The sequence below is a fragment of the Epinephelus moara genome, chromosome 6 (genome assembly GCF_006386435.1).
Source record: "Epinephelus moara isolate mb chromosome 6, YSFRI_EMoa_1.0, whole genome shotgun sequence".
NCBI lineage: Eukaryota > Metazoa > Chordata > Actinopteri > Perciformes > Serranidae > Epinephelus > Epinephelus moara.
The window spans coordinates 9110575-9130687 of record NC_065511.1 but is presented as its reverse complement, the minus strand read 5'-3'; the positions used below and the strand labels follow the sequence as shown (position 1 = coordinate 9130687).

Below are 20113 nucleotides of genomic sequence, written 5' to 3'. Positions count from 1 at the left end.
GCACATGGAGATGATATGGCCACATTAGTCCTTTTTTTCAGGAGCCAAAGTGGGGATTTATTGCTAGCTCAGCATTTGGTCTCATCATTATGGCCCACCTCAGCAATAATCAAACTTAATCTATGTTCAGAGAAAGTGTGGAAAAAAAACATTTAGCAGTAACGTAAATGCATGTAGAGTCAGAGTGTGACTGTGAAATGTATGTGACAAGAATGAAACTCATGCAGAAGTTCTGCAATGAATCCTCCCCTCGTGAAGATTATAATTTTCGGTTTTTGTTTCAACTGTTAAGAGAGGTGTTCATTCAAATGTATAGTTAATTGGGGGAAGTAGTTTGTGGTGCTGGTAAACCAATGATTTGAAGCACTGAAGTTTGAAGGGCAGTTCTATAACTTAAAGAGGTACATTTCATTTCATTTTCCTCAAAAAGTTAGTTGCTGATGCATGATGTGACACCGTCATGAAAAAGAAGTACAATGGTGCAAGAAATATATGCAGTCAGACGGTCAGACACATTTTTATCAAACCCCCAGGTTAGTTCAATTTAATGCAGATGCTAACAAAAGACCAGCTTCCTGATTCAACTTTGGCCTATTGTACTTGCCATAGCTGTGCGCAGTTTTCCCTTATGTTGTGGCATATATATTTATATAAAAAGTAGGACCTGCATTGTCATAAACCGTAATTATCCTTTCAAGTTCTGCAAGAATGTTTCCTGTCCCAAAGCACAAGTTAGAAGTAGCCATCATGTATGAATCCTGATTTTTAATCCTGTTCAGTCTCTGTGGTGAAGCATAGACAGGCTGTCTGATTCCCCTGTGCTTTGTGAGTGAAACAAGAAGGAATAGATGGATGAGGAGAAAGAGAGAAGGGAGGGAGGGTGGAGAAAAGAGACAGAGCTGTAATTGTTTGTTCTCTTGTTGCCCCGAGTCCCCATAGCATGTCTGGCACCTTTCTCTCCCTGTCTCTCTCTCTCTCTCTGTCTGTGTCAGTCTCTCTCTCTGTCTCTGTCTCTGTCTCTCTCTCTCTCTCTCTCTCTCTCTCTCTGTGTATCTCCCTCCATCTCTGACACACTCATTACATCCTCCTCCCTCTTTCCTCCTTTATGGGTCTCATCCTTTTTCCTCTTTTCCTCCTCACTGTCTCCATGTCTTTTCTGACCATGAGATACCTGTCTAATGGGCTGAGTATTCTACACACTCTCATACACATACACATACACATCAGGACATTCGTGACTGCTGCATTTTAGTGGTCATCAACTACTCCTAAAAAGGTGTCGGGTGGTCGATAACTCAGAGATATAACTGATAACAATGATCAGTTCCCATCAACAAAACACAATTAGTGAAGGGTGAACTAATCTAGGTGGGAGCCACCTGGTGAAATAGCAGAGTCCTTTGATGAGTTCTGAAAGGCGATCTGATTGGACCAAACCCACATCCCACTTGTCTGGGGAGTGTTGCCTACTTGGTGACTTTCTTGCTAGCAATTTTTCAGATCCTCTTAGTGAATTTATTTTGTAAAAGCAACTTCCAATAAATTTCACTACTGACCATTAGGGAGAAAGTGAGAAATATATTTAAATATATCTTACTGCAGTTCATTCCCAGGCATGCTGCTTAGAGTAATCGCAGTCCACAGCTTTTCTGCCAACAGCACTGACGCAGGTAGTCGGTACGTGTTGCCCAGGCAGGAAGAGGAGACCCTGCTTGCCCATGCAAGTTCAGTTGTAGTGAGTCTCCATGGTTACGTTGATGGTTACGCTCTCTGGAGTAGAAGTGCAAGAAAAACGCTGTAGCTCTCATTGCAATCAAATGATTTGTTGAGCATTTTCCAATTGAATGTAATTCAGGAAAGTTCAAAAATGTTCCATTATCCTTTATGCAAACTAATACATGATGACATCACCAATATGCAAGTTAGTATATGATGTCATCTGGAGACTTTTATGGACTTTTCTCTTGAAAAGAGTTGGCTTTACTGTGTCTGAGCTGGAGGTTCTGTTTGACTGCAATAACAACACGACTGCTCTGCGGGGAGTCATTTACTGTCTGAATACCTTACATTCTGTTTATTTAACTGTGATGACATGTTCAAAGAGTCTGAAATACAAGATCAGCTTCAGATAAAACTGGTGAAACTACAGTAATACTCTCGCCAGTGAACAAGAATGTCCACAGGTTGCATAACACATGTATTGCAATATGGAAATAAACATTATTAATAGTGACTGACACATTGACATAGCAGAATGAGCTGTCGTAATGACTCTATTCAGATTATTAACATACACTGTCCCTATAGCATCTCCAGACACTGCAGCAAACCATCTAATATCCTTCACAGTAAAATTTACTAACAGACCAGTTTTTGTCTGTGGTCGGTGATCGGATGCTCGGAGAATTATCCGATTTTCGTCTGCCTACTTTGTTCACTCTCCTTGCTAGCGTTGCAGCTGCTAGCACTAGCCATAAGCAGGTGTAGCTGGTTATGCACAGCGATGGCACTGATGTAGTACTTTAGTGTTGCCTTTAGATATGTTGCAGCTGACAGTTTTATGTGCTCTGGTGGAGTTTTTCCACACTACTAACTGTAGTGAAGCACTGGGATGTACAGCCGCATTTCTTTCGGCCTCTGGCTGCATGTCTGCTGCTTTCGCACCCCACACTGCACAGTGTTAAACTCACGCCTGACAACACTACTATGACTTGTCTACAGCACCCCAGCTGCAATTCTGCTGTAGATGCATCGTCACTGCACCATGCTAAATCCACAGATGATCGATTAGTCTGCAGCGATGAATGGTGTCAACTAGTGGTTTTGATAGTCGACTAGTCTGTGAAACCTCCAACACACACACACACACACACACACACACACACACAGGACCCTTCTCCACAGGGTTAAGCAGCGCTAAACTAGTTCAATATTTCCACGGAGAGACCGACCGACTGACTGTAGTAATGGAGAGGAGGCTGTAACTAGGCTGATATCTGCTACATGCTGTGTCACATGCACACACACACACACACACACACACTGTGGTTGAGAGGGACTGTTGCTGCCAGGCAGATACCAGCCGTCTAGACGTTACAATGCACATCTCCCAAGGGAGGCAGAGGGATGTGTGAGCCTGTGTGTGTGTGTGTGTGTGTGTGTGTGTATGTGTGTGTGTGTGTGTGTGCGTACACCTCATTTTCTCTCTCCCTCCATCTCCCCTAACTCTTTCTGTCCCTTCATTACTGAACTCTGTCTCCTTCCCTCTAACTGTGCCAGTCTTCTTAAGTGTGTGAGTGTGCGTGCATTCACTTCCTCTCCCTCCTTGTCTCTTTCTATCTCTCTCTGTGCCACCGTGTGCGTGCGTGCGTGTTTTGTGCGTGTTTGTGCCAGCCAGGTCGCTGCAATGGCGCCCCAGCAGCTCCGGGCCTTGTTGATCACGGCACCGTGCCCAAGGGTTACCATAGCAACGGCAGTGGCAGCAGACAGGGCTGTGTGTGTCGAAGGAGGACTGTGTGTGTGTGTGTGTGTGTGTGTGTGTGTGTGTGTGTGTGTGTGGGCCCAGTGTGGTGGGCAGCAGGCTGTGAACTCAGCAGGCCTCTAGCTGGGCTGGAGCTCTCTGGGCAGCAGCAGAAGGACGAGTAAGTTGGAGCAAAGAAAGTGTCCTTTATTTTGGTCTTTCTGTCTCTCTTTGACTTTATACATATATTATAAAACAGGTTTATAGTTCACAGATATACATGCGGAATAGATTGAGTGCCTGGGGCTTTGGGAGCAGCACAATTACACAGCACTTGCAGCACTTCCTCTATCAGTCTTTGAGGAAGTTTTGATTGCCAGGTGTGATTGTGGGAATGGTAATTTTTTTCATGACTGAGATGTTGCTCTGGAGTGCAGCAGGAAACAGGAAATGACTGCAGAGGAAAAAGCCAGCTGGAGGGTTTGTTGAGCTCAGCTTGGCTAGGTAAAAAAAAAAAAAAACTCACTTGCTGCCTCCATGTCTTGCCAAGCATTTAGTTTTTAGGGGAGCACACAAATCCCAGCCATTTCACTGTCATTTCCGTCTGTTTTCTGCCGTCTTGTCATCTCCCAGAGCAGCGCCCAGTCAGGCTGCGTTTTTACTGATGGGCGTCTGTTGCAGCAATTCCATAAACTGCTGCTTTAGCTCTGGGGCTGTGTGCTGCTTGGCTGCAAGATAGGGTTCGTAACAGCTGAAGCACAGTCTCTCTAGTCTGAGAGAAAAGGCATTTCCTCTGCTGGTGGGAGTAGCTCTCCTACTTCAAATTAGCAAGCAGCTAGCGAGCCGTTCTCTGCACGCTCAGGCTCTACTGTCAGCATACATCCACTTTCAAATCATAATACATTCTCGTGGTTTTGGACAAAAGACTACTCCTTTGTGCAAACTGCACAAATCAGGCCTGGTTTTCTCACGGAACCGTCGAAGGTCATCTGAGCATAAATGTTAAGTTTATTGAGCAATAACAATGTTAGAGGCCCCGGCTGAGTGTAAGCAGTCTCCATAGATAGCCATTAGCCTGATTTTCATTTCAGGGCCAAACAGGGTAGCTTGTACGCCCTCATTAGTCACAGACTTTCCCCTAGCATTAACTATTTCTGTTTGCCAGTAGGAATAAATTTGTACAGTGTGAGTTGGTCCAAGTTAGAGGAAATTCTGCACTAAAACAGGCTGTTGCTAAGCTTGTTAGGAAGCAGACAGTGTGTCACAGTGTGACAGTAACAGGTAACCCATGACGGTGTTGTATTTTACCTAATTTAATGGGTAACACATGTATGTAGTGTCAGTGAAAAATGTCTGATGAAATACCAGTGATAGATCTCTCAGAAACAAGAGGAATAAAACCACTCCAACTTAATGACAATATACCAACAGTGAAAATATGTTGGTTATTTGGTTGAACTGACCCTTTAAGTTGTGTGTGATTAATGTTCCATCACAGAAAGATATTATCTCTTGTATTTAAGTCTGAATGTGTCCTCAGACAGTGTTGTGCTCTGACAGTTTTTTTTACACTGGCAGGTCCATTGAACTGTATGACCTCCCATTGGCCCCTCTCACTCACTCACTCTCTCTCATACACACACACACACACACATACACATACACCCAAAGGTCAAATGTCAATGGGTCACTGTGTGTGCACTCTCTCTCCATGCTGTTTACTCTCTCTTTTAGTGTTCGGTTCTTTTGAAAGGAGACTGGGGACGAGCTACTGTGACAGCTGTTTGTGTCTGATAAGGCTGGGTATCAAACCTCACTACTTTTCAGTACTGATCAAAATGTGTCTGTAGCACAGAGTATCAAAATGCACTGAGTACTGCAAGAGTACTGAAAGCTGGTATTCTAGGGTTTAAGTCCCACTGCAGACCCTTGTTGGCTGTCATTTCTCTTTTTTCTCCCTTTATTTTCTGTCACCTCTCTTCTACTGAATATCACAGTCACAACAGTAATGCAAAAAACCATTTTGGTACTGGTACCAAAACTAAGGTCGTATATCAACACAAATTTCAAAGTATCCTCAGCCCTAGTCTCGAACAACAACCATCATTATTTTATCTCCTAACTGTACTTTCAACTTCAACTTTCAGCATTATTTTGAAAGTGGAAAGCTGAAGTTAAAAGTTGAAGTTGAAAGTACAGTAGAGAGCTAAAATAATAATAGTTGTGAGAGACTGCTGTCACAGGATATGGAAGAAGATTCACTTCCTCAGTCATGAAAAATGGCAGCAGTTAATCTGAGGAAGTCTTGAGAGTGACACAAGTCAAGCTATATGTAGTTAGTAATTATACTACATGGTGGAGAGGAAATTTCAGTGGGTAATAGCCTAACTTTTTTTTTTTTGAGAAAACCACCCAAATGGTTCAAAAGCAACCCAAGTTATCACAAGCTGCCAAAACAGTTTAAATAAAACGAATTCACTTGGAAAGAAAACCCAAATCTTGTTGGAACACTGCTGTTACCCTAAAAATAAGTCTCACAGACTTGATACCTTTAAGGTATCGACAGAAATAACCCAGTACCAAGTAGCATCAACACTTGTCCAGTCAAACTATACCTGAATTCAATCCTTTTTGTACCCACATTCAGAAAAGAAAAGACTATTTGTTTTGCTCATAGCCAATCACCGCAAGCATCTATCAATTTAACTCTATGTGTGATTGGCCCTCCCCAGTAATAGCTACAGCCAATACAGTTTGTGATGTGGTGAAGTAAAGCGCAGTATGTCTGACAGAGATGGAAGTTCAGCATGCCGAGATGCAATCAAAATGTTTGGAAGTATGGCTTTTCTACCCACCTTTGTAGTCTGGTTGCACTTTACGCAAAGAAATGCTTCCAGTCACATGATGGGTATCAAATGATACTCGGTACCACTATAATAGTTCTGGTATTTGTACTGGTATCGTGATTTTTTTAAAGGATAACTATAGATGACCTGAAAGGATATCTGAGCCTTCAGATCCTTGTTCTTCAGGTTAAACCATTTTGATGTTTTGTCTTTTTATCTTGCAAACTACTTTCTGTTAATAGTTGGGCGTTTCGAAGCTATAGCCAGTGTCTGTACAGATGTTTGAAAGCGTAGTGTAATGGTCTTGTCTGAACGGTCACTTTCACATGGTTTAAATAAACTCAATGGCCTCTCTCTTCACCACAGCAGAAAAAAGCGATGGGACGGCTGGCTTGCAATGCAAATTATTCAGCCTGCTGAAGGAATAAGGGTGCTGCAGACGCCGGCCTGATATTGTTTTGACAAGTGGATTACTGTTGTAATAACATCAGACTGGTGCTGGTAATGCAGACTGCCAGCACACACTGATCCCTGGCCTATGTGAGAGTCAGTGCTGTACACTGTGTTCTGAATCCTCTGAACTGGGTGGATACTGGAGTTAAGACAGGACAGGCCTTCCCTCTTTGCTGTGTCTTTTTTCTCCTCCCCTCACATCCTTCCTCCCTTCTCAACTCCTCCTCTGGCTTCCTTCCTCGCTGATGTTCAGAGGAGAGGCCGCTCTACTTTTATTTTTTGCTTGAACTGTAAAAACATCCCCACCTTTACTTCAGAGGACAGCTTTGAGACGGGCATCTGGTTTGTGTGGCTTTTACAACAGCAGAAGGGAAGCGTATGTGATATTTATCCAGTAGGCTTACAGAAGGGCCTGGTTGACTTGGTTTCCCAGAAGACTGTTGTCTGAATGAAATCCTCCCTCAGTCCCCTCCCTGTGGTGAGCACACAGGCCTGGGCTGGTAGTGGCTCAAGCTCCCAAATGAGACAGTCAGCTTAGCAACATAACATCTTTCCAACACATTTTCCCTCTTCATAGAGGGCAGCGGCTCCCAACCTGGGAGGGAGATTGGCTCCTTAGAGCTGCAAAACAAATCTGAGAGGCCAAGTTATGATTAGCAAGATAGAAATGAATTTTTTTTTTGCTTTCTCTGACTTTACCCAAGTCATTCCTTTCTGGCCACACTAGCAGCACAGCTCATTGGATGCAATGTCTGTGTGCCTGTCTTTTGTCCAGACTGAAGTATCTCAACAACCATTGGATGGACTTCCACAAAAACTTAGCATTTATGGTCCCCAGAGGATAAGCCTAATTATGACCATGTCCTGCCACCAGATCAAAATTATTTTCTCTTATCCTGGGAAATATGGCACATCCTCTAGCAGCACCATGAAAGTGACTCTTGTAGTTTGGAGTAAAATGTCACGACAACAATCTGATGGGTTGCTGTGACATTATGTGCAGATATTCATATTTCCTTCAGGTGGAACTGTAATAATTTTAATCCCCTGACTGGCTGCACGAGCTAGGTTGGCTGGTGAAAGAGCAGTGCATATCGAGATGGCTAGCGTTAGCATTAGAGGAAACATCAGAGAGATTCAGCCATACATGTTTGAGCCTATTCACTATGCTAATGTTAACTCTGCTGTCTGTGCTGACAAGTTTGCTCTGAGCTGGAGGTTTTAGGTGTCTTTACCAGTGTTGTGTAGAAGTCTGTTCCTCCGTTGATATGTCTCCCGTATTAGAAAGCAACTGGCTTTTGTATTAGTGATGTACTTAAGCTAGACTCACAAGTCAGTCTTTAGACGCTTTGCTTAACTAAAGACTGATGTCTTTCTCCATGATTTTGTGTTTAGATGGGCAGATACAATTTCAGAGTTTAAAAAAACTCCCCACGTTGCAGAACCAATAGTAAATCTGCAGGGCGGTCCTTCGGTGGCTCGCTGAACTCTTGTGCTCGTAAACATAGTCCGACTGCATTAAAAGTTTTAAACAAAGTCGCTGTAAGTCCTTCATTTCCACAATCTTGTGGACTGAGCACACGTTTGATAATATGGAGCTAAATCTCTCGGCGTCCATTTTCAAGCTCGGACGAGAAAAGGGGGAGCGCACATTTCCGGGAGGGTGTGTCCTTTTCAAAAATGCAAGAGGCGTTGCTTTGTTGCCGGCCATTTTCTCCGGTGTGTTAAGCACACTTTAGAAAGGAGTGTCCCCAGATTATCAGAAGGCAGAGATCTCTGATTGTCTGGTGGCGAGACTATACTTAAGCTAGCTGCCCAGTGTACATTTGAATCTCAGATTTTAGTGAAATGCACAGACATCACCCCCTTCAGAGGAGGAACGTGAAAAAACCTGTAGTAAGGAACTTTGCACAAATACAAGTCAGTATCGTCTAGGTCCGAAATTTTAGGAGACATACACATAAGAAAAACAAATTTTTTGAGTAGAGGGATCTGAAACGAACTCTTTACCCATTGCTTTTGTCTTTTCCCCATATTTTATCCAGGTTACATAGCTGGGCAATATGGAGAAAATCAAATATCACATTTTTTTTTAAACCAAAAATCAAATATTTGAATTTACTGACAAATGTCTGGGAAACAGTTATTGTGTTTCACTCTGCCAAAAGAGTAATAAAAACTGACTTGTGTCGCTCGATTTGAGGGCCTGTTGAGGCTAAATTAAATAGGCCTATCAAAACATCTATTGTGTTTTATTGTTCCACCACTTACTTTTCATTATAGTGATAATGGGTACAATTAACGATAAAATTTGACGGTTGTCTTGTCCAACATTGTGCCACGGCAGCACTAAAATATGCTATGTGTTTATTAAGGAGAGAATCCCAGCAGATGTTTGAAAGTAATGCAGAAGTTACTCTCCCTTGTAAATAAACACTTCTGTATGCAGTAATTGGTAAATTTCTCCAACTGCTTTTGAGGGAAATAACTAATTACTCATTTTTTTCACTTACACAACACTGATCATCAGGCAGTCCTTGGCTTTATATGTTCGCAAGACGAAAAGATTAGGAACCAGTGACATATGGATACACCAAACCTGGAGGTTATGTTGGTTTTCAGAACATTGGTTCCCAGAATATAACTTTACCTCAGCATCTCTCTGCCTCATGGCATGTTAGGTGAATTTGGCTCTTCAAGTTTTTTCCAGAACACTCCACTCCTGTTCCTCTCATATGTGGTTGATGACATTGCCAGAGGGTCATTAAGTGCCATTGTGGTTCTTCATCTTCACTTTCAGCACTTTGTTCCCTTACCATACATGTTCCACATTAGGTGACTCATATTGTGACAAATAGGTTAAAAACTCGGTTTCAGATGTCTTGTGTGAAGAATGGGGACCATAGTGCAGTGCTGTTGTTGCTTCATCATACTAATACTTTCATTAATGAGGAGGGCTTCAGTCATTTGTTTAACACTTTATCACCTCACTCATCGTCTTTCATCTCGCAATAGAAAAGTTGTCGAGCTTGTCTGCCGTTGTTGTTTTGCACTAAGCACCTCATTCCTCCGCTCTTTGGTGGTTAATGTCGGTTGGTTTTACTGGCTTAGGTTTCGGTCTTCACAGCGTTTTTATTTTTTTCCGCCCTCCATGTGGTTTGCGCTAGTTGGCCTTCTTCCTCTCAATCTTATCCCACCCCTCCCCTGTGGCTGCTGTGGTGTGGGCAGAGGCAGGTTTGGGTGGGTTTACGTTTCAGCTCAGGCTCGACATTAACCCACCCTAATGCAGACGAATAAGCCGGGGAGGATTACTGAGGCTGGGAAGACTGGGATAGGTTGGGTTTTACTGGACTGGGCTGGTCCCTGCTTTGATTTTTTGTGTGTTTTCAATTTTTTGTAACAATATATATGTTATTTTAAATTTATATAAGCTTTATGTTCAGTGGTTATCATATATCTGACAGGTTCTTCAAGTTTTGGGGTTTTTACACACAGTATACTTGTATACGCCTGATCCCATCCCTGTTGTATGAAAAACTGCCCAGGCGGATTGTGGGTAATACACTCGAAAATTGTACAGAGATTTGTGGAGGAGGTGTCCGCTACAATCGAGGCATTGTAGCTCAAATAGCTGAGTGTACATTGTGTCATTTTTCTTACAGAGCTCCACAAGCACACAAGGACACACACTGTAAACACAGACACTACACACACACATAAAGTGACTGAGTGTCCAGCAGTGAGTAACATATGAGTCAGAGGTCAGACAGGGTGCCAAGACCAGACAAGGTCAAGACTTCTGCTCAGAGCGAAACCGACAACTCACATCAAAAGAGTCTTTAACTGCAGACAGGGAGGCAGCGAGAGAGAGGACGAAGAGATAGATAGAGGAAGAGAGAAACTGAAAGAGGAAGACAATGAAGAAACACAGAGAAAGAATGATGGTGGTTGAGGGAGGGATACAAGAATAAAGACTGATAAAGGCAGGAAGAGTTGGGAGAACACAAAAAGTGAGTTGTGGAAGAGAAAGAGGAGGGTGGGTGCATTGGGTTAGAGGAGATGGGGGGGGCAAGTTGAGATACAGGAAGTGTTTGAAGGGACAGAGTGGGAGGACAAGAAAAAAAAGGACCAAACCATGAAACAATGAACAAGAGACGAGAGGCAGACGTGACTGTAAGGCAGTGATCATTGTCTCCCAGCGGTGCCCTGATCTGGGAGGTCAGGCCCAGATCAGCTCTGATGCTGGTGTGTGTATGTGTCACTGTGTGTTGTTTGTTGAGGACAGAAACACCGCCGTTATTCAGTATCCCCACAAAGACACCACTGTATGCTGGGACAGACACCAGGGTCTCAACACTCATCTTTTCTGTGATTTGAAGCTTTTGTCTGTTGAATTCTCTGAACCATACACACTAATACACACTATGTGACAGACTGACTGGGAGTTTGACCTGTGCTACCCCCTGCTGGTGAACATAGGCTATAACCATTACTCCGAACAGTGCCCACGTAGTTAAACTCTGGCTTCTTTAAAAGTTTTAACGTTTTTTAGTGATATATAGGTATAATATTGTTTCACATTGAAGGAAACAAAAAGGTCCATTTTGTAGCTTGTGATCATCTCATAAGATTAGACTGTCATTAGCTGACAGTTTGCCCAGTTGTCACGAACTGTAGAATGTTTTTGTAAAAAAGACCATCTTCACATTAGACATTTTGACTTTTTTTAAATGAGTTTACAAGCCAAGAACATCCCTCTCTCATCCCACTTTGGATGGAGCTGCTCTTATATCTAGGAACCAGGAACCAGACCGAGTTTATTAGTGGTTCTAACCCAGAGTTGAGATCAGGAAGCAAAGTCACAGTTTTACACACTTCTCTGAGCTTCCTCTACAGCAGTTACAGCAGTTACCCACTGGTAATGCCATAAAAACAGTGTCTGTACCCCGACCACTTGAATTATTTAAATCTAAAGTAAACAAAAGAGCAGTTGAACATAAACACCTAATAAAAATTCATACCTCTTCTGCTAAAGTGCAACACAACAGAAGAATTAAATGTGGACTTTAAAACATCAGATCTCTGTTATCTAAAGCTGTGTTTGCGATATATCATGTTGATCTGTTCTGTACACACATCTATTTCATGTCTCTCCATCCTGGGAGAGGGTTCCCTCCTCAGTTGCTCTTTCAGAGGTTTCTACCCTTTTTTTCCCTGGTAAAGGGGGTTTTGGGAGGGGGGAGTTTTTCCTTATCCATTGTGAGGGTCTGAAGACAAATATCTTTGTGTCATATATCATGTCACTTTATTCTGAATGAAGTACATGACACCAAAAATAAGCAAAAAAATGTGCCTATCCTTGTCTTTCTACTGCTTCTCATGACATTTGCTAGACGTTTGCATGGCTCACTGAAAACAGCCAATCAGAGCTGAGGAGTCACACAGTCACACAGCTGTCAGTTATGTCAACTACTGCTTGTCAACTGTGGTCAAACTGTAAACTATGTCAATCAAGATCCTGTTATTATATCGTCTGAAATGTTTTCAGAATCATATTTTAGTGTACTGTTTAGCTGTAAAATGTCGACTGAAGTACCACCGCCCACCGACCAGACCAACTTTTTCATTTAACAGCAAAACGGTACACTAAAATATGTTTCTGAAAACATTTGAGGTAAGAAATACACAATTTCTTTTACAGAATCTCGATGCGTATTTGATCAGCGCTGCCTAGTTTGACATTGTGACCTCAGTTCACGAGCAGTGATTGACATGAACGACAGCCGCATAAGAGATTCCTCAGCCCTGATTGGTTTTATTTCACATGTGGTAATGCCATTAGAAGCTCAACGAGAAGGGGGAACTTTTTTTTTTTCCACAGATCATCTGTCTCATGTTGTATTGTGTGAATATAGTGACAGTTTCAGCAAATACGAGAAAAAGTTTGTAAAAAGTTACCAACTACAGCTTTTAGGACGTCTGTTATCAGGCTTACTGTAGGGTTTTAAACATCAGCTGTCTTCACTCTGATGAAGACAGAAAAGAAACATTACACTATGACAAAATTAGGTATTGTTGGATACATTGCTTAACTATAATTCCAACAATTTGAATAGTTATTTTCATTCAGTCTATGTCCTGTACTTTAATGTTATGCTATACAGCCTGAAATCAAGCTTTAGAAAATTGTGATGATGTTTTCAGGCTTCCTAATGAACTTCATAACATTTTTGGATATGTATGTCCTTGTGTGAATGTAATGTTTAAAGTTATTTTGCACTTGCACATCATCATTGTAAATGTGTGATGCTAAACCCCCTCTCTCCTTTTGTGTGTTTGTGCAGCTGAACTGGAGTTTGTTCAGATCGTCATCATCATCGTGGTGATGACAGTGATGGTGGTGGTGATCATCTGCTTGCTCAACCACTACAAGCTCTCCACCTGGTCCTTCATAACAAGGCAGAGCCAGGCCCGCAGGCACGACCATGCCCTGCAGCAGGTCAGTAACTCTCTGCTTGTGTCTGTGTGTAACAGTGACAGACAAAGAGATACTGTTTGTGTTGGGTTGTGTTTAGTTGCTCTGGCAGGGCTGTTCTTTCAGCATCCATGCCAATAACATTTTGATCTAAACTGATCGTGAGTGAAAAACTGTGCGTGTCTGTCTGTTCATCTGTTCTCACTGCATGTCCGTGTGGAGTCTTTGTGACAGTACATTTCTTTATTTCGGAAGCAGGACAAACATAGCTTACCAGTTTGTTCCCAGTAAAGCTGCGCTGAGCTAAATGAATCCTTTTATCCCAGTCGGAGTCTCTGTCCCAGTTTCACTGAGGTAACAGCTTTGCTCCAGTCTGTTAGGTGAACTTGCTGAATTGGTTTCTTCAGAGCCAGACTCTGTCAAGCCTTGATGTTTAATTCACTATGGTGCCGTCTAGACAGCAGCGGCTCTGCCCCCATACTGACATGTCGACACTCTGGGACAAACACACACAGACAAACTTGAATATACACAGATTGTAAGATTGCGCCCACTGAAATAGGCTCAGGTACAGAATATGATCCATAAATTATTGGTCTATTGATATATTCAGTTTCTACACCAGTACCTGAAAAACAGATGAAAGCTTTTGTATGCTTGGTTGTCCCATTACATATTATTTATATTCAGCTAATAACCTCTCATCTTTTTCATCTCTCCTCACTCTGCTCTCCACTGTCCAATCAAACAAAAATTATGCAAACAGAAGCAGACACATCGCAAAAAATACTATAAATGCAACATCAGAAACCAACAAGCCGACAAAGCCCTGCGGCAGTGAAAGTGCAATTTGGAAGAATAGCCAATGGCCTTTGCCCCTCACAGACACATAAACTATCAGGATTTATGCATGTTTGTCCTCCTTTTCATGTTCCCTTTTTCTCACTAAATACTGTTGACTGTGCCACCTTAGAAAAGATCCTCAAGTCAAATGTAGACGAAGTGAAACTGCAATTATTTGATAGTTGTGTTTCATGTAGCTTTTATCCTGCTTATTTTTAAGACTGGAGCCGTCTGCTTTTTGTTGTCCTCGCTCCTAAACAGGGCAAGATTTTGGGTTTGAAGCCATCAGGCGCTTCACAGCATTGTTTCATCTGTGTCCTCATTAAGTTGTTACTTTTCAGGGGATTTTTTTTCCTCTTTATCAGTCTTTGTTAAGAAAGAAAGTTTGTATTGTCAGCTTAATGGTCTCGCATCAAAAACCATCCCAGACACAACAAACAACAAAGCAGTAATGATTGTTGATTTCTAAAGCTGTATCTGCGACAGCAAATCTAACATGAATGTAACACATTGTCAAATACACATTAAATGTTCAAGAGATTAACTGATGGCTTTGTTAACATAAAAAACTAAAGATTCAGTCACGTCTCACGTTCGTAACATGAATACGTGAAAATCGCTCTGAAGCTCAAACATCACTTACAAGCGCCAGACAGGTGTCTAACAATCTTAAAGCCAGCTGGGGACTTTTTTAAATCTGAGCCTTATTCGTTCTTGTTTTTGTTTTGTCTGTCTGGATGTGTAGGATGGGTGTCTGTGGCCTTCAGACAGCAGCTCTCGACAAGGTGCCTCGGAGGTAAGACCACCACCACCGCACTGACCTCTATTAAACCCACAGCTAAGCCTTGTACACTGGGAGCACGCAGACCAAGCAGGACGATAGCTAAACTTTATACTTACAAACTCTAAGGACCCTGAACTGTCACTCTCTAAAAACTTATCTAGATAGAGTCAGATGCATACACTCATGCCTAAAAAGCCTCTTTACAGCACCAGGCTGTCCTCTGCCAGTTTACAAGCCTCAAGAAGTATCATCAGGTGTTGTGTAGGGCAGGACAATATGATCCAAAAAATTATATTATCATAAACTGAATCTTTTTACTGCATCTCAACTTAAGTAAATGATGTTAACTTTTTCATGCTAACTTGATTTTCTATGTTTGACTGGGGTAATTACACTACTACCAACTAACTATTTTGGATTGGACTTTTATTACTAAATAATAGTATTTTTATTTACGCTCAGAATTGAGGATGCATTTTTTTTTTCCTGGCTTTTTGAAAATATTTATTGTGAGTACATTATATAATTTGTCCTCCCTCACCATCACAGTCTTTCTTGTCACATAGAGTAACGTACACTTGTTGCAACGGTAGTGCATGGCATAAAGCAAGTAATCGGTGAATGCACTCAAGTAATTTGTCTCAGTAATTTGATAAAAATGGGTTACTATAAAACCTTTGCGTTGGTTATCAAGATCTGGTTCTTAATTGGAACTGGTTCCAGATTTTCTCAGTTCCTCACAACCAAAAACTGATTTTAGCAATATCCTGTACTGCTATTAACTGATTTGCTGATACTATTGCGCTTAAGGCTTTTACTTTTATTTTGAAATATAACATCTTTGCTGTTCATAAGAAAAAAGATGCTGCCTCTTTTTAAAGAGAGCTACCCATTTGCACCCCAGCAAATCCCCAAAAAGGAGACAATACTGTTGTGTGGGGAAAAAAAGTTATGGATATATATACATATATATATATATATATATATATATATATATCTCAAAATGCCCCCATGGAAATCAATAAAAGCAGCATGCTTCCTGCATTTATAAAAGAAATACAAGCATACTGAATGACAAAGCCTGTCAATACTGCTTCGGGGGTTCGAGGGCCAATCACTGCAGAGGATGCTACAGTTACGTTTGACTTTGACTTTGACTTTATGTAGGAATAAACTGGACTTCTCAGGGCCTCCTGCAACTCAGAATCAAGAGATGAGTCAAATCTCCATTTTGGTACTCTATCAGTAGTGTTCTTCTACAAAAAGCTAATATTTCTAGTCTTACCAAAGCCTGATGACACTAAAATACTCTCAATCGAACAAGTAACCACTGACTATGAGACACTTTTAGAAATAAAAAAAGTCTATATGACTTAATGTGTCATATGGGGAAGAAAAAAAGTATCATCTCTTATTTTTGGATTCAATGTCCTGATTCAGGCTAACTGTGAACCCCTCCAAACAAAACACCTTCAACAAACCAACATCAATCAGCCCCTATGTCCAGACAGTTCACTCTGTCAGTTATTCAAATCTGATAATGACATATTTGGAATTTTTTAGAATTAGGTTCAAGTAGGTTCCCATCCATGTCCTGAAAACACAACACAGCAAACTTCATGTGAAGTGCACACAGAGCCTTCTTGCCTCCCTTGAAATTCCCTTGTTTTAACTGTGTGGCTCCCAGATAGTTGGGAAAAATTATGATGCACTCGCCTTCCCGCTGCATCTCCGCTTCGTTACATGCTGCACATAGAACCAGCTCTTGGTCAGTTGAACATAGAAAGTGAACCAAAATTGTTTTAGGTGTCCCTCAGGGTTTGACAGTGGTATTGGACCCCTGTGGGCCGGCTCAACCTGAGTTGTCTTTGAGAGCAAAGAACTGAGAACAGATTTTACAAATTCAAAGACATTTTATCTTCTGAGATGCCCACAAGTTGTGGACTATTGTGCCTCTTATGGTTTTCCATATCCTCAATCTGTGGAGGTGGTTGAGTTCAGCCTTATTAGCTATGGGGTTAGCCTCCAGGGATGCCTTCATCTTTATGTCAGTATCCTCTAGCCATTCCACCCTTTTCTCCACTTCAGACTCCTATGAAACCAACCAAGACAACTTTCTTTCAGCTGAGGCTGTACTTCATCCAGACTGGCTATATTAATTTGCTGTGAGCTCTTGGGCTGCAAATGCTTCTGAATGTCTCCACAAGACATATCTTTTAACTGCTTCGACATCCTAATTAACTGCAAAGTGCTTCGTCTGACCGTTGGACTGCAAAAGTAGGATAAGCCATCTCCACCAACAGTGTCATGTGACTCGCACTTAAAGCTTTGTTTTAAAAGATGCTGTATGTGACATTGCTGTCAAATAATTGTGTAACCTCGGGATAATTACTATAAACAAATGATATTATGGACAAGACCTTTGGTAGTCTCTGTTTTATTTTAATAGTGTTGTCAGCGTGAGTCACATTTCTCATAACTCTGATGTTGCCATTACCTGGATTTCTCTCTCTGTCTGGCGTCACTGAAAAGGTTAAATATGTATGAATCTCTTTTTTCCACCTTTGCAAAAAAACCTGAGGGCCATTTGTGCTGAAAGTGGAGCTCGTTCTTTCTGTTTTGTGCCATAAAACAAACTCCTGGTGCCGTAAAGCAATCCAGACGGATTCCTACAGAATCTAATTTGGGTTCTGCCTGTTGAATAAATCTAACGATTCAGTATGTAGAAATGACTTATAGAAAATAACTTGCTACAAGTAGCACATTAAACACAGTTTGACAATCAGAGGCAGTGCAGTGCAAAAGTATAGACTATAAAGATGGCAACTAAAATGAATTAAACTGGGAGAAAGAAGGCCTGCACCTGATCTCTTTTGTCTAATCTACTTGCTTCACTTGCTGTGTTAAAAAAGAAATCTCTGTCTCTTCCCAGCTCTTCTTTGTTTCTCAGCTGGCTTATTTTCTTAGTACTCACCCTTGTATGATTGTTTTGTGGCTACACGAACACTATCACAGGACAAAGATCCTGACATTTGCATTTTAGTTGCTTGTAAATATTTGATCATCCAGAAATTGAAGCTTGTATGTCACACCGGGTACGGCTGGCACTATACTCCAAACACAACCAAATTTGGCATGTTCTCAAAGACTTGTGAATACAGAACCGCAAACAAATGCCAGTATACTCACTGTGACGGGTGATCTGTTTGCTTAATGGCGTCCGTGCCAGATGGAGGAGCTTACGAGCCGCGGTGGGAGAAGATGCACTGGGAAAACTAAAAACATGGAGTTCAAAGAACAAGGATAAACACAACTCACCACATGATAGTATTGATAAGTTGCAGACAATAGCATGTTGCTGTGTGAGAAGTTTAGCTGGCCAGGTTGTGCACACTGGCAACTTTGTGTGGACATGAGGGCAAGGTTACACCAAAGCAAGCACACCAAATTTGCTTTCATTTGGAGTACCCTGCCAGATAAAAGCCTTACGTGTAAACAAAAAGGAGAACGAGAGAGAGAAAGAGACATGAAGGATGGATGGAACGAGGAAAGAATAGACGGCAGGTGAAAGGGGGTAAAAACAGTGTCAATGTTAAAGCACCCAGAGAGATCTGGAAAAAAAGGAAAAGGCCATGGAGAGACAAACACAGAGGGAGACGCAGCCAATGAGTGTGGGTGGCTGATAGATGCAGGGAAGGGGGCTGAGTGTGTGTGCGTGTGTGTGTGGCAGGGGGGTGGATGGTTTTTGGTGCGTCATTAATCAGCAACACCTCCCCTGACACTGTCTAGACAGCCGTCTGAGAGCTGCCCTGCTCTGCTGCGCTCTGCTCCCTCTATCAGCTATACACCTTTTTCTCCCCCTCCCTCCCTCTGTCTGCCTGTCTATCTGTCTGGCTCTACACTTTTTCTTTTTTCTCTCTCTCTTATGTTTCTTTCTGTCTTTATCTTTCTAGCTCTCCTTCCTCTCTTTATCTTCACAGCTCTTTCTTCTTCTCTCATTTCTGTACTCTCCTTTTCTCTCTCCTTATCTCAGTAGCCTTTCTTTTTAATCCTTTCAGTTCCACTCTTTCTCTCTCTCTGTCTCTCCATTTCAATTGCCCTGATCCTCCATTCCCCCCTACTCCCCCCCCCCCAGGGTTTTTTTTTCCAGTCTGTTGTTCTCTCCATCCAGACTGCCTTGTCTGTCAGTGGGGGTTGACTATTAGAGCCACAGTCACTAATTGAAATGGGTTCCCTCTGATAATGACTTGCCACAGTTGAAATGTGTTGAATTGGACAGAAATGTGAGAAATGAAGAAATGGATCGCGCAGTCACAGTCTGAAGAGCTAATTGAGGTGAAGATCTCTGACAAAAGCTGGAGGATGAACCGATATGTTGAATGTTGTTCAGTTGTAGAAGGCGCTTTGTATCTTTTCTCACGTTCACTGTAATTACAATGTTATGTCTTTAATAATTAATTGGTGATACATCGGTGAGACATTGGAATGAAGTGTTTACATCAAATTCGGTTACGCTTGTGGAGCATTCTTGTAGTATACTCCCCACGCTCGCCTGTAATAAATGTCATGAGGTCTAATTTTGAGAAGCACTTTAGTTCAGCCTTGTTTCCACCAAGCAGTCGGTTCAGTTCAGTTCTGCTCGTTACACATCAGAACGGTTATTATTGCATTTACAATGTCAAAAGTTGTGAATGGTACCAACAGAACCGACCATTGCATTGGTAGTTGACATTTCTCTGCATAATTGGTAAGAGAATAGGAAATACAAAAAAAAAAAGAAATACCGTCATGTACTGTCTACCTCAGTGAAAGTTTGGGAAGTTATGAAGGTATGAAAAAAATAGATATCGCCCAAGCCTAAACCCTGCTAACGTTTAAGAGTACTGTCCATGGTGGAAGAGTTTAACAGATGTAGGGTTTATGTAGGTATGTCCGCACAGGTTACATATCAGTTCTGAGGGTTGTTATACTACCTTGGGGGTCAGGACCATGGAGGTATTAAGAACTTTGCAAACATTCCAAAGTGGCGGCCCATTCATGCCAGTGATTGGGATTGAGTGACATATTAATTCACTATGTATGTTATGAAAGTATTTCTTTTATTTGAGTTTATTTTTGAGTTTATTTTTTATTTAAGTATTTGTTTGTCTGGGCAATTCACTATTATCATTGATTCCACTGTCACTGGTATTGTCAAGATCTGATTATATTGTTTTTCATTTTACAGAATTCTTGTCAAAATTACAAAACCA

The 20113-nt window shown here is 41.7% G+C and overlaps 1 protein-coding gene across 3 annotated transcripts in view; it reads left to right on the top strand.

Moving 5' to 3' along the window:
• The window catches only part of LOC126392363 (low-density lipoprotein receptor class A domain-containing protein 4-like), a 281047-nt gene that overhangs the window by 251203 nt on the left and 9731 nt on the right, over positions 1 to 20113 (top strand). For 2 of the 3 annotated variants that reach the window (XM_050047731.1, XM_050047732.1), the window contains 2 exons: positions 13104 to 13258; positions 14823 to 14873. In XM_050047731.1, the coding sequence (XP_049903688.1) occupies positions 13104 to 13258; positions 14823 to 14873 (206 nt within the window). Of the gene's footprint in view, positions 1 to 3553; positions 3642 to 13103; positions 13259 to 14822; positions 14874 to 20113 lie in introns of those variants that run through there. The other variant, XM_050047733.1, reaches the window with a different exon arrangement.